The 15,244-nt window shown below is 38.5% G+C and overlaps 2 protein-coding genes across 3 annotated transcripts in view; one reads left to right on the top strand and one right to left on the bottom strand.

Annotated features, from left to right (window-relative positions):
• The window catches only part of LOC121737044 (guanine nucleotide exchange factor subunit Rich), a 33,526-nt gene that overhangs the window by 4,500 nt on the left and 13,782 nt on the right, over positions 1 to 15,244 (bottom strand). For both annotated transcript variants that reach the window (XM_042128578.1, XM_042128579.1), the window contains 7 exons: positions 4,968 to 5,205; positions 4,613 to 4,722; positions 2,320 to 2,547; positions 1,650 to 1,793; positions 1,153 to 1,267; positions 690 to 811; positions 447 to 577 (listed from right to left, as the gene is read on the bottom strand). In XM_042128578.1, coding sequence (XP_041984512.1) covers positions 447 to 577; positions 690 to 811; positions 1,153 to 1,267; positions 1,650 to 1,793; positions 2,320 to 2,547; positions 4,613 to 4,722; positions 4,968 to 5,205 — 1,088 coding nt within the window. The remainder of the gene's footprint in view (positions 1 to 446; positions 578 to 689; positions 812 to 1,152; positions 1,268 to 1,649; positions 1,794 to 2,319; positions 2,548 to 4,612; positions 4,723 to 4,967; positions 5,206 to 15,244) is intronic.
• Positions 12,161 to 13,793, top strand: LOC121737065 (cuticle protein 7-like). Its single transcript, XM_042128608.1, has 3 exons — positions 12,161 to 12,330; positions 12,806 to 12,886; positions 13,131 to 13,793. The coding sequence occupies exons 1-3, from the start codon at positions 12,316 to 12,318 to the stop codon at positions 13,644 to 13,646; spliced, it is 612 nt and encodes a 203-aa protein (XP_041984542.1). The 5' UTR covers positions 12,161 to 12,315; the 3' UTR covers positions 13,647 to 13,793.

Raw genomic sequence — 15,244 nt, 5'->3', positions numbered from 1 at the left:
GTTTTGATCTACGAAATACGAATAATAAAAACTAAGGAACTTTATTATTCGTAGTTTGTAGATTAAAAACTATAATTCCGGCTATAGACAGGGTTGCTATACATCGATTTTTTGAATTTGCTGCCATTTACTCGACACTGGCCATGGTTTTATAGCCAAGTGCCATAATAAAAATAAAAACAGAATCAAGAAACTAAATGTCAAAAGCGGATCGTCATGCTTGACATATAGATTTTCAAAAGCGAAAGATATCGAGATACGAAAGAAACTTTTACTCCAATGTTTTTCCGGTAAAACTGCCAAAATTTAGTTTCTTTCGTTTGTCTACGTGCTTGTGCTAGCTATGCTGGTATTTAATATTTATTTCAATAGCATATTGCAGGCAAAATAAAAATAAAAACGTATCACACGTAAATGCGTGCACATATACGCAAAATTGTACGTACCGCTCGGAGCGTGCGGGCACGGACTTTTTCCGCTTCACAGTGGCGGCGGCAGTGCGACGCGCTGGCGCGGGCGGCGACGGATCGCGCGGCGCCAGCGTCGTGCTGAAACTGCGTCCGCGACCTCCTGCCAACTGCAAAGCGTTAAAAAAGTTAGTTTATTTCTTTATTTGTTATAACAGCTATATCGTGACATATGACAGCTGTTTGTCATTTTTTGGCTTATATGACAGTACAAGGGTATACCTGCATGCTGCCAAGTATGACAGAGAGGTCATCGGCGTTTGGCGTGACAGGTTGCTGCGCGATCTGGCCGTACTTCTGCTGAACGTTTACGGAGTTGCGCGGAGATTCCACATCGTTTGGATCTGAAAGAGAATACTTTTTTTCTTTAAGAAACTTACAGCTATTATTATAAACTAACTTAAGTAGATATAAGATAGTAAATAAAAGTCATATAAAAAGTTTTCAAATCGGGTTGTCAAAAATATTTAACAGAAATTCTAATTGCATTCATTTTCACCAAAAATTGCAAATGTAATTTGTGGAAAACCCAGACCTGGCCTGTGCCTGATATACAAATGTGCCTAGGCTGACAATTACGCTTAAATTTCAAAGTGTTAATTAAATCGCTAGAGTGTCTTCATAAACAAAATATATGTTTTTTTTATTAGTTTTGGCAATACTTTTGGGTAAACGACAAACGTACCTATAGCTCTGAGGAATCGAACTAAATCCCTCGCCAAGTCGAATCTCTCTTCCTGCAGCGCGGTATCTAGCAGCAGGGTAGCTAGCTGTCTGCTCACTGTCGAACTCTCTAGATTCTATAGAAAAAAAAAACGATTATAAAAATTTAAAATAACTGAAAATAAAGAAACATTGTGGCTACCTACCTTATATAGCTGCAAATAAGTCGTAACACATTGATATTACTTGATAAAAAATTCTAGAAAAGTTTAAAGAATGAGACATGTCGGCAAAATATTTACACACCTAATGTTCCTTACTTTTCGGGCTGTTTAGGGTACTTTATGTTATTATTAGTTGACAACCGACTGTTCAATCGGTATTGAGATTGGGTTGAACTTGCATAATAGAGATAAAATGAGAGTTACTCAAATGTTTTAACCTATGCTATTCCCAAAGTTAAAATCATTGATATACATTTAATATTTGTGTCATAAGTAAATACATAAAATATTTTACCTGTAATATAATAAGGTAGGAAGCGGCGGTGTCCAACATTTTCTTCTGGAGGCACTCCTGGAACAAGTCCTTGGGCTTGCCGGCCGCAGAGAACAGGTACGCCCATAACGCTATCTCGGTCTTACGCGCGCATTGTACGATCGTCTGGAAAGAGACAGAAGGTTACATATTTTAAATTATAAAAATACTAGATATTTCTTGCAAGTTCGTGGCACCAAAATTCGCTCATCGCGTAGAAACCGTCATCAATCAATTTAAATCAGCTTCGATACGGATACAAATAAAAATCATCAAAATTAAAAAAAAATTGAATATCTACCAACTCCTACATCATTTTATTTATTTAAGTAAATCTATTTTTTCGCAAAACCACTTAGTCAAATTAGTTTTTAATAAAATAAAACATCACTAAAAAAACCTTTAAAGAAGTCAATTAGTAAGAGGGAACCGATATGTTATTGTGACGTCATTTTACAGGCACTCCATTTTTCGGTCAACTCGAGAGAGTGAAGTATGTGAGTGAGCGGGACAGAAATACCTCTATAACTCGATGACGCTGGATAGCTGAGCGTCCCGCATCAGCTCCTTGCTGGTCGACTTCTCTTCTCGTACCTAGTTTATGGAATAGCAACTCTAGAGCGAGAGGTGCGAGTGAGTGGGACAAACATACCTGTAGGTACACCGGAAACTCATGTACGAACTCGATGACGCTAGGAAGCTGCGCGTCCGGTATCGGCTCTTTACTCGTCGCCTCCTCTTCTAGCACTTCATGCAGCAGCAACTCCAGAGCGTGCGGGAAGTAAGGCAGTGCAGCACATGATCTTGCGATCTCCCAAGCATGGTAGCCGAGGTTTCGACGCAACAGCTGCCGTAGAATCTGGTGCAGGTATACCTGAGACTGCGACGATATTGTTGCATTAGTTTTGAGTCGTTGAAATCTATATATATGTTACGCTCAAAGACCGAAAACGCTCAGTGAGCGAAAAAATGGCTCACAACGCGTTGTGGTAATAGTGAAACGGCCACGTCGCGAAATTCGCGTCGTGGCCCTAGTGAAAACGGCCACGACGCGTTCTGGTAATCACAGAAATACCACAAAGCGAAATTCGTGTCGTGGCTGACGTGCTATTCGCGTTGTATTAATCGAGAAAAGCCATGACGCGTTCTGAGCATTTAAAAACAGCCACGACGCGAATCCGTGTTGTGGCCCTAATGAAAACGGCCACGACGCGTTCTGAAACCAGGTTAGTTACTCAGGAGTAATTTTATAGCGCCCAAGTGTGTGCGCAATACATAAGAGCACTCTGGTTTCAATGAAACCAGGCCAGTTACGCATGAGTAATTTTATAGTGCCCAAGTGTGTGCGAAATACACAAGAGCACTCTGGTTTCAATGAAACCAGGCTAGTTACGCAGAAGTAATTTTATAGTGCCCACGTGTGTGCGCGTGTAAAAGTCGGTCCTGCACCTGATCTCTCGCCAGCGCTCTATTGGGTTATGAGAGTAAAGAATAGTGCTCTTGTGTATTGCGCACACACTTGGGCACTATAAAATTACTCCTGCTTAACTGGCCTGGTTTCATTAAAAACAGAGTGCTCTTATGTATTGCGCACACACTTGGGCACTATAAAATTACTCCTGCGTAACTGGCCTGGTTTCATTGGAACCAGAGTGCTCTTGTGTATTGCGCACACACTTGGGCACTAAAAAATTACTCCTGAGTAACTAACCTGATTTCGTTGAAACCAGAGTGCTCTTGTTTATTGCGCACACACTTGGGCACTATAAAATTACTCCTGCTTAACTGGCCTAGTTTCATTGAATCCAGAGTGCTCTTGTATATTGCGCACACACTTGGACACTATAACATAACTCCTGCGTAACAACCAGAGTGCTCTTGTGTATTGCGCACACACTTGGGCACTATAAAATAACTCATGCGTACCTGGCCTGGTTTCATTGAAACCAGAGTGCTCTTGTGTATTGCACACACACTTGGGCACTATGAAATTACTTCTGCTCAACTGGCCTAGTTTCATTGAAACCAGAGTGCTCTTGTGTATTGCGCACACACTTGGGCGCTATAAAATTACTCCTGAGTAACTAACCTGGTTTCAGAACGCGTCGTGGCCGTTTTCATTAGGGCCACAACACGGATTCGCGTCGTGGCTGTTTTTAAATGCTCAGAACTCGTCATGGCTTTTCTCGATTACCACAACGCGTTGTGGTCGAATAGCACGTCAGCCACGACACGAATTTCGCTATGTGGTATTTCTGTGATTACCAGAACGCGTCGTGGCCGTTTTCACTAGGGCCACGACGCGAAATTCGCGTCGTGGCCGTTTCACTATGACCACAACGCGTTGTGAGCCATTTTTTCGCTCACTGAGCGTTTTCGGTCTTTGAGCGTAACATATATATAAAACTCAAAGGTGACTGACTGATTGACATAGTGATCTATCAACGCACAGTCCAAACCACTGGACGAATCGGGCTGAAATTTGGCATGCAGGTAGATGTTATGACGTAGGCATCCGCTAAGAAAGGATTTTGATAAATTCCAACCCCAAGGGGTTGAAAGTTTGTATATAATAATACTTCTTAACGCGAGCGAAGCCGCGGGCAAAAGCTCGTTGGACATATAGCATGAAAGCATCGTTTTTGACATGGTTGTATTCTTATACATTTTTTTTCAGCTAGATAATTCTGTATACATGTAGCTGCAACTGTATGATGTAAAGATATCAAATATTTACATACAATATTTTATTTGTTCCTTTCGTGTTAATATGCCGTTTCTTTAACGTAGCAATCACCTTATTACACTTTAAGATTTTCAGTGACAACAGGTTAGTTAGAATTCGAGAAAGTTAATTTAAGTTTAAAATGATATTAAATAAATAAATCTTTATTGCACCCTCACAGTAGGTCATATTATTAAATTACAATAAGAAGGGCTCTTACCGTTCTATTGATGACGCAGAATGGCAACGAAAACACCGAGTTGGTGTCAGAGGCGTACAGCGTCGTGTCGTTCTCCGCGCCCAACAAGATGGCGTCGTCAAACAAAATGGCTGCCAAACAAAAGAAAATTAATAGGGTAATTTAATGTGAACACCTAGAGTAAATGATAATTATACAATCAAGTTTGTAGTACAATAAAATATTATGTTTTAAGGCAAATTCCAAATTTATAGTAATTGCCGTAAGCATATATGCACACAAGTACGATGATTGATGCGTACACGTTATGCTCATAGCCGCACCTCCATTATACATTATTAATTATAATGTATTGAGGACCACCTCAAACACTCACTCAAAGGATAAATATCCAGATGGAATGGCAGCATGATCCGTTTAGCCATGAAGGTGTGCCGTGCGGGGTCCGCTCGGCGCGCGTTTTCCCGCGCCAGCAGGGGGAGCCATACACGCGCGCCATGAGCGCCGCACCACAGCCAAAGTGCACGTGATAGCTGCGTGCGCGAGTTGCCGCCGTCCGCCCAAACGCTCTCCACGCACGATGCTAACACCGTCGCCGGCAAACAACTGTATGCCTGAATAATAAATATGTACTGTATTATCTTTTATTGTTATGTTTTTTTCGGATAGACGAATCGGAACTTTCAGGATTTTTAGATTTGATTTTATGAAGTTTTGTGACTATTTTTATGCAATAGAATTTTCAAAGTTTATTTAATCAAATTTCTCGCGGAATTTATTAAATTTGGGACTAATTCTGAAATAATAAGTGAAATCTGCTTAATCAGAAAAGTATACATTTAAAATATCTTTATGCATGTAATCGGCGTCTGGCGCTTTAAACAACATTCCCAAACAATTACCAACATTATAACACCTAGATGTAACACCTAAAAATGATCTAATTGACGCATTATATGTTATGTTATAATTATAGACGTATCCTATATATCAATACGTCACAGTTGCCGACATTCTACTTGGAATGTACGACATGCGAGCGCAATCAGAGCAGATCGATATTGCATAGGCGTACGCTTCACTGCCGCTAAGGTTAACTATATGATAATTGTCAATACGAAAGCGAATTCACTCCGCACACAAGAGAATTAAGTGCGAAGATTATAATTCGTTTTCACCGATGAAGGTTCTATGAAAATGAGGAAACCTGATGCAAGTGATCAGCAACTGGTCGGGCGCGTGAAACATACATCCGGTGCGCGTTAAGAACCGAAGGTCTCGAGCGAAACTATAAAGCGTCCACAAACTGATTTCCAATCCAGTACATTTTTTAACCTAGTGCTCAGCGTGTCTGCAGACATGAGGTTTTTAACTACGGTCAGTGATTTGTCCGACGCGAGATAGAGAATTCTTCTCGAATATTCGAAATATTTTTTTAATTTTTTTCTCAGCCAATCAGTGCTCAATTTCAACATAGTGAAGTGGTATTTCTATTTGCAGATAGCGTGCCTTATCGCTCTTTCTGCTTCTACTAGCGCTGATGGCTACGGCGCAGCTTTAGGAGGCATATACGCCCCGGGACACGCCTCTTTAAACTATTACGTAAGTTGGTGAAATTTTTGGAAGTTATAAAATCAGGAACACCTTTTCAAATATTATTCTTTTGCAGTCTTACCCCAAATACGCCTTCGAATATGCCGTCAGGGATCCTCACACAGGAGACAACAAAGCGCAATGGGAGAAACGCGAAGGAGACGTCGTAATAGGTATAAAAACAACTCAATAGCACTATTAAAAATTCAGATAAAATGGAACTCACAAAGCCATGAAATACAAATGTTTTTGTTGTCCAGGTGCATATTCGCTGGTGGAGCCTGATGGCAGCATCCGTGTGGTCGAATACAGAGCGGACGACAAATCCGGCTTCAACGCCATCGTCAAGCGTATCGGGCCCAACCTACACCCGGTCACGCCCATCTACAAGGCACCCATTCCGGTGTTGGGCGCCAAGGCCATCGCACCCATCGCCGTCGGCCCGGTCATCGGCCTGAAGGGTCTGTCTTCCGCGCCTCTGCTGAACGGAAACCTGTACGACGGAGGTCTTTCCTCGGCGGCCATACTCAAGACTCCCATAGTGAAGGAGATCGTCCCAGTGATTCAGCAGCGAATCAACCCCGTTCCGATCATTAAAGAAACTCTGGCACCTCTGCCCATAATCAAGGAGCCTCTGTACCCTTCCCTGCCAATTCTGAAGCAGCCCATCTACTCGGCGCCTCTGCCCATCCTGAAGCAGCCGTACTACAACCCGCTCCCGATCATCAAGGAGCAGATCTACCCTGCACCTCTGCCGATCATCAAGTCGCCGATCTACCCTGGACCCCCGATCTACAAGGATCTGCTGCTGCCCCAGTCCCCGATTCTGAAGAGCCCCATAATTTCTGCTCCTCTGCCATCCTACCCAATCCTAAAAGGACCCATTGAGGTTCCCCTGCTGAACAAATACGATGGTCTCGGTGGTCTCGACTACAGCTATCTAGGCAAGGGTATCCACTAATTTAGGGATGTAACCACTAACTAGGTCAAATGTTGTATACCGCTGTCATGGTTGCAGCTACCATTACCCGATGACTTCTCGATACTCCTAGTTTTACGAAGTTTTGTCTCATGTAAATATAAGTTATTTAATTTTTCTAATTTATGGCATTAAGGTAGTGAAAATTGTAAGAGCACAAATAAAGGCATTCACCACTGTGTGGTAATTTTAATTGTGTTTTCAATACTATTCAACCTGAGCGTAATAAAAAAAGTAATTCTAATAATGATGAAAATTCACAATAAGATTATTCTTCTTTGCTGAAATAAGAGCCATGATAAAATATTGGAATATATCATATATCGCTTATATGTTTACCGATGATACATTAGGGGATGATCTAGTCTAGACATTTCCTTCGATATATTCTATTCCACGTAACTGGTAGTACATAACTGAAGCGTCGACGATAAACAAGTGTTTCTAGTTTTTCGATCGAATACAAAATTATTTGCGCTACATCAACTATATAAAACCAAACACCGTTATAAATTATCCATTACACACCAGACTTTAGCGAAATGTATCGACTTTTGACGGTAATTATTAGTTTTTAAACGTTATTAATTTAACTATCAAACCAATGTGGAGTGTACTTTTGAAAATTGGTCAAATGGAACGCGTGAGAATCGCTAATTTGACAGATTGATAGTTTATGATTAGTTCCATTTTTGACCGTTTTATGGATGCGGATGAAAAAATTGTTATATACATTGTTAAACAATTAACGGATACATTGTTAAACAATGTATCCGTTACCTGCCTAAAAACAACGGGAAAATTCATCTTATATCATGAATGTAACTTAAACGAAACATAACAAATGAAGCTAGCTATACATTATGTACAAATTAAACGGAAAGTAATTAAGGAATAAGAAAAAATATCAACAATTAAGTCGTAAAGACAATTTCTAGAGTAATCGGTCGTAACTGACAAGGTTCAATTCATAAACCTAGATACGATAACGATTTCGATATTATTGTTATTAAAATTCTTTTAGTTCTTGCTTCACATTCCTACATACTGTTAAATCATCGATGTGGAACAAATCATTGCACTTTTAATGAATCATTACCCACACATTCGTGTTAATTCTAACCACTGAACCAATGTATTTTTCAGGTCCTTTCCGTGGCTTTATTAACGGAAACATATGGGAGACCTGTAGAGGAAAAACTGGCTGTTGCGACTGATGTAAGTTAAACCTACAACTTTTAAGATTAAAAAGGGTCAACGAAGCCGGCCGGCTTAGAAAAAGATATGCCATTTTTTCCTAAGCCGGTGGCTTCGTTGACTAAATACCAAGGTCAGGCTGGTCAAAAGTGGCTAAGCGTAGTAGAGAAGGATAGTGCGAGTGCAAACTAGCAATGTCTCATCATGAGTTAAAGTAAAATTATAAAAAAAACACAAAGTCCATGGCGTGATGGACTACAAATAATTAAAATTTATAATATTATTTCAATTTTATCCTTAGTGCGAAAAATCTAAATAATAAAATAACAAAAAAAGGATATGGGCGAACAGTCCATAGATGGCCCCAATTTTATAATAATAAAAAAAAAGTAAAATTAGAACTAACAACCTATTACTTTTCAGGACTACCCCCGATACGCTTTCAACTACGCCGTAAAAGATCCGCATTCGAGAGACAACAAAGCACAGTGGGAAGAAAGAGACGGAGATGTTGTCAAAGGAGCATACTCTTTACGCGAACCCGATGGCAGCTTACGAGTGGTAGAGTACAGTGCGAGCGACGCTGTCGGATTCAACGCAGTCGTGAAAAACGTTGGCCCAAACGTGCACCCCATTACTGTAACTACAAAAGTAGTGGCACCAGTTGTAAACCGAGTAGCACCAGTGGTAGAGGCACCGCTGCTCATAAACGTCCCTGAAGAACCCATCATACAACCATTGCGAGCTCCTATACCTGCTCCGATAATACAACCAATACATACGCCGTTAATACAACCAATTTACGGAATACCACCTCCTCTAACTATAAATATACCTAGGTCCACGGTACTTGGGAAATCGAGTCTACCCTGGGACCCAGTGTCCGGTTCTTACGGAGGCTGGGTACCCCTACCTTCTGGTTCTTCCGAACTACGGGCATACGTGATAAGCAAAAAACTTGTTGACGGACATTTAAGGAAATTGGTGATAGGACCCATAGAATTATCTGGCAAAACATTAGTTGTAAGGACAAAGAATTAGTACCTATCACAAATATTTAAATAGCTGTACCAAAAGCAGTTTTAGTGTGCCTATAGAATACTAAAAGAGATTAAGGTTTACCACTATAATATTGTAGTATTGGAAGGTTCTATGTATTTGTATTTTCAAGTTTATGATTATCTTCAACACCTACTATTGCCTTTAAAATTAATCCTTTTCCTTTATTTTTCTTACACACTTCTTCCTACGAATTGTCTGCCTTCATCTTATATTGTATATTTCTTTTATTTATTCTGAATCTTAACTTAAAATTTATTCATATTCATTCATCTTCTTTCGCATATTTTAATTGTGATTTATCTGCGAAAAGATATTAATTTTGGAATTACAGCAACTGTATTTTTGTTGGTTCCTATAATTTTGGAACTTTATGTAAAATCTATCTTTGCTAGATTGTTTTTTAAATACTACTGGAAATATGTGGATTGAGATGTTTAAATGTAAAAAATATAGGTGCAAGGACGACAATGTATTGTAGTTAAGAGGTGTGTAAGGGTGATGTCTAGTCTTGCTTGCTGTTTATTGGCAAGCAACTTTATTTAATTTTTTATTACTATTTTCGAGTTTAATAGTAATAAAGATAACAGCTTTAATTATTCTTATAAGTAATAAGTTGTAATGTATATAACAGGACTTACGACCGTCAAAGTGCGAACATTAATAAAGTATTTTAAAAATATTTGTGTTTAATTTTCCTTAAATAAAATAAATACTTAGTTACTTATGAATTACTATTTTAAAAATATTTGTGTTTAAAACGATTGACACAGAACCAAGTGTCAGGACACTATATAAACCATGTTTCATAAATGCCAAAATTAATGTATATAGACGGGCTAAATGCCCATAAATGTCTAATATGCCCGGGTGTTTAGCCATCTATACTTCGACATGTTGAGCATTGACACGGTTCTCATGAACTGGAATTCAGTGACACTGTTGCCTGCTGCTTTATTTGATAACTACCCCATTAAGCTGAAAACATTCTATCCAGACTGGTTTTACTGCGAAGGTGGTTCTTGTGTCGTCTCAATAAAGGTACTATAAGAGGTGAAATAACTCCGAATGCTCTGGACGGTATGTGGTTTATGGCCGCTTGTCACGCATTTGATGACCTATTTAGGCACTGACCATAAAATCTTTCGCAGAACTCCAAACTTCAATAAAATAAATAGACTAGAAACAGTTTATTTATAGATATTTCCTAACATTCTTTTATTTTGATACTACAGAAAATGCTAGGTTTTGATTAGAACTTGGAGTCCCACAGGGTACTATAACAGATCCATATATATACTATCTTTTTATACACGAGTTCCAAATAGTGAGAATTTTTGTAAAATATCCTTATGCTTGTTGCCTCAGGCCCGCCTAAAGACCGATATAGTAATTGAAAAACATTGCATCTACACAAGTAGCTTTTCACAATTTCTGTTGGATAATATTATGTTATTTAAATATAGATATTCCTGCATATCCTATTTGATGCAACAAAGAAAAGCGCCATTTCAGTCGCTAGCTATCATAGCAAAAATAATCCGCAACGCTTTTTATGACACAGAAATCGCTAACAGATTTAATGATAAGTACAGTCACGAAGTAGGTAGAAATACGTAAGCCCATCAAACAAATAAACTGCTCTGCTCTTGTATCGCATTATCTGTAAACACGTCAATTCGTTTGCGAGTAGACAAAACAATAAGCGATGTTATGTTCAAATTTTTTCAGTTCTGCAACTGGACATAAACTAAAGCACTAACTTTATTTATTGTGATGATAAGGCCAAGGTCCATATTATAGGTCGCCAAACAATATTTCCTAATCTTTCCATTTTCTTCTGATTTATTTCTTTGAAGGTTCCAAGGCAGCTTTAGAATGTCCATTGGTGTCCCTGAGATAATATCAAATTGTTAAAATTTTTGTCTTTCATAATACTACTCTGTCGATGATGGTACTAACTTCTAGAGTAAAAATATTAATACTTTTTTTTTTCACTGACTCCAAAGTTATAAAAACTAAATATGCAATTCTTTATTCATATCATCAATAGCAAGCGATTCAATATAGTTTGTATCTTCACTTGACTCTTGATGGTACTTTGAAACTAAACATTTAACAATAAAAAGTTTTTTCACACTGTACTATCAGAGAATTGATTCATAGGCAGATGGCGGGTCAACGCAATTTGGTCACGTTATGCCAAGCCAAGGACAGATCACGACTAATATTGAATGAATTGACATAACTCGACGAAATGGCGTAGGTCCGTCAACTGCCTATGAATATATTTCTTCGATGGTACATATTTTGGAGTCTTCATGTTTCTCATAGTTAGTAAGTAGGTAGATACGAGTCATAGAGTTAGCTACGCCTATGGATAAGTTAAACAAAAAAGATCTACTCTTAGGACTCGCCTATGCGTAAACAAGAAAGATCTACTACGTAGCTATACCAATTTTATTTAAAAAAATATGATAATAATAAATTCGAAGTGTAGTTAAGTAATCAGACATTAATTTAGGAAAATGTTTCAATTCACCCTGTTTCGCAACTTGGAAGTTGGCCAACACACATTGTATTGATAACTAGTATCATGCAAATGCATTGAATAACCTTCTATCTGATTTGATTATGATAATTTTTCAGCAATAAATATTCATTCGCCACCCATCCTATTTAGTAAGTGTTAACAAATGGTATTTACATTTCAGCGTTATGCGCTAAAAATATAGGAACCGTACGAAAAAAGGAGTCAGTCCGGCGTATGAAAAACTGGATGTATTATCAAAACCGGAGCGCGACCGGGTCGTATAATTAGTGTAGTATAAAAATGGCGGGTTGGGGGACATAGACACAGTGCACTTTCATTCGCTCAGTGGAACCAGTCGGCAATATGACAACCTTTGTGGTAATCTTTCATCTCTTTCTCATCTCATTTTCATCTCTTTCTAATCTTAACTTGAATTTCGTGTATCTTCTGTTTCCAAATTTGACTTTCTCCTATCTTATTCTTCTTTTCGTTTTCTCATGTTTTTTCCAGGGAATACATAAAAAATCATTGTATAAAATATCCGGAAATCACCCTTCGCTGATCCTTTTATGACATGGCAATGATTTAAATCATTTTAAATTTTTGTCTCATTTTCATTTTAACTCATCTTAGTTACTCAATATTATGACCTTACTAATCTGAATAGTCTTTTCATAAAAGAGAGAAGAAATATTGTAATGTAATAAATATAACATAATATGTTTTGGCTAAATTTGAATTGTGCTATCCTTATAAGAATGACATGCAATTGAAAAAACTAGATTCTCAAATGAAAAAATAAAAAATAGCTTCTCATGTTCTAATAAGTACCTAACATAGTTCTTTTCTTTAGGTATCTTGCTTCATGGCATGCATCGCCGTTGCAGCCACTAATCCCACGGGACTAGTTAACATAGCCACAATTGGCAGCATAGTGAGTATTATTTCATCTTTTTAAGATTTATCTTAAATAATATCATCTTACATGCCATCTTGGAAAATGAGACATGTCAACTTAAACTTTGTTAAGCTCAACATTCACATAAATATATTTAAAGAAACATAAAACTCATATTACTTTTCAAAATTTATGTTCTCTTAATTAAGTATAATCAAAGCAACATTCCAGTAAAATTTTATCTGAGCAACATCCAACTAAATCACATTTGACATTCCAGCCTAATCCAAACTACGGGTTCAACTACGCCGTAAACGACCCGTCGACGGGCGACAACAAGGCGCAGTGGGAGACGCGGAACGGCGACGTCGTGCAGGGCGCGTACTCGCTCGTGGAGCCCGACGGTAACGTGCGAGTCGTAGAGTACACCGCCGACCCGGTGCGAGGTTTCAATGCAGTCGTCAAACGCTCCGGCCCCAACGTCCACTCGATCGGACCCGTCGCTGTAGCCACGCCCATCGTTGAGGCCACGCCCATCGTCGAGCAAGTCGTCCCCGTCGCGCCGATCGCCCACGAGCCGATCCTCCCGATCGCTCACGAGCCGATCGTACCCATAATCGAGCCGGCGCCGATCTACGAGCACTCGCTCGACTACCTGCCGATCCTCCCCTCGCACGAGCCCCTCGTCTCCCTCTCGGGTACGACCTGGGGCCACAAGGGCAACATCGTCCGCCGCTGGACCGCCGGGCCCATCTCGCTGAGCGGCAAAACCCTCACCATCAGGACCAAGCACTGAGTCCTGTAGCCGTTAACTTCTATACGTATAGGTAACCGTATTTGTTACTCGACCGCCGCCGTTCCCGCACATATTTGGCCATATTGTGCGGGAGCTTCCGGCGGTCGTTAGAAGTTAAGCTGACTGTTGTGTATTCTGAGCGATGAAGTGTACGTGTTTGTAAATATATTCTTCCAAATTGGAATTTTATTTTATTTGCGACACCACTGTCACATCCTCGATGAATTAGTACCTCAATAGTTCACGTTATATCGTTTCAAAAATAAGACTAGTCATTAAAAAATCATTAGCAAAAATAGTTAACCCTAAAGCACTTAAGTCTTAACGTCATATAATTATAATATTATAACAAAGACAGTGTGTTCAGGCACATTTAATAAATTCACGTTGATATCAGTAACGTACGTTAGTAAAATTATTTTAATTAATGGGAATTAACTTGCTACTACAATTAACTAAATACAAGCTATGATGAATCTAATGAACATTTTTCATCACCCGTGCGTGTTAATTAATCATCTCCCAACTTTATTGAACACTAATATTCATATTTACTTCACATTTAACCTTCGTCTTACTAATTATACGTAGAAATCATGTGTGTTATGTTATATTGCGTGTTTTGTTCGGTAATTAGATAATTATGTAAGGGATCAATCAGTGTACATTGTGGCACGGTTTACCGCCGAATACGTAACTAATTTGACTGACGACGAGCTGGCCTCGCCCGCCTCAGCCTATTACATTATTTAAGTATTTATATAACAATAATATTATATATTAACTTAGTAATAATATATAATAGCTGTTTGTATTTACCCCATCTAGGATCTGTTATGTTATAGTTCGTTAACCCTAAAGTATATAGACTATTTGTAATTAACACTGTTGCTAATGGTACAGGGATAATTTGACCAGGAAAAGGAGTTTCTATTTTAAACAATTGCAAATAATTCGAGGCGCGAAAGCGTATCAGACTAATACACTTTTATATTCGTAAGCGTAATTTGGCAATTAAAATAATAATGACTAAAAATATGAAGCTGGCTTAATTTATGATTGTTAATCATTGTTAATTAAAAAAATATTTAATAGGTTTAAAATAATGTTGGTATTAAGAAAATTAACAACTCATCATATTATGTAATTTAACAATTATTTTTCATTTTCACAAACGCCCTGTTTCAATCTAATAATACGCAGGCACTAATTTTACACGTTTTAAACGCTATTGGTGTATTATTTTTTTGAGTGTCGAAACATTTATCGTATTCATTTTCATAGTGATATACTCTAGGAATTAAAAGTTGAAATAAGTTAGTATTACAAATAATTAAATTATACTATTAGTTTAAGCTTAATCCGTACTTCCGTACTAATATTATTTATGCGAAAGTGTGTCTGTCTGTCTGTTACCTCTTCACGCTCAAACCGCTGAACCGATTTTGCTGAAATCTGGCATGGATATGCTTTGAGTCCTGGGAAAGAACATAGGATAATTTTTTTCCCGGAAAATGTACGGTTCCCGCGCGCTAAACGAATTTCAACAGCGGCGCAACAGAGTTGCGGGCATCATCTAGTAGGGAATATTACGCAAA

This window comes from Aricia agestis, chromosome 20, assembly GCF_905147365.1.
Source record: "Aricia agestis chromosome 20, ilAriAges1.1, whole genome shotgun sequence".
Classification (NCBI taxonomy): Eukaryota; Metazoa; Arthropoda; class Insecta; order Lepidoptera; family Lycaenidae; genus Aricia; species Aricia agestis.
The sequence above is the reverse complement of the archived record's forward strand: the minus strand, read 5'-3'. Positions and strand labels throughout refer to the sequence as shown.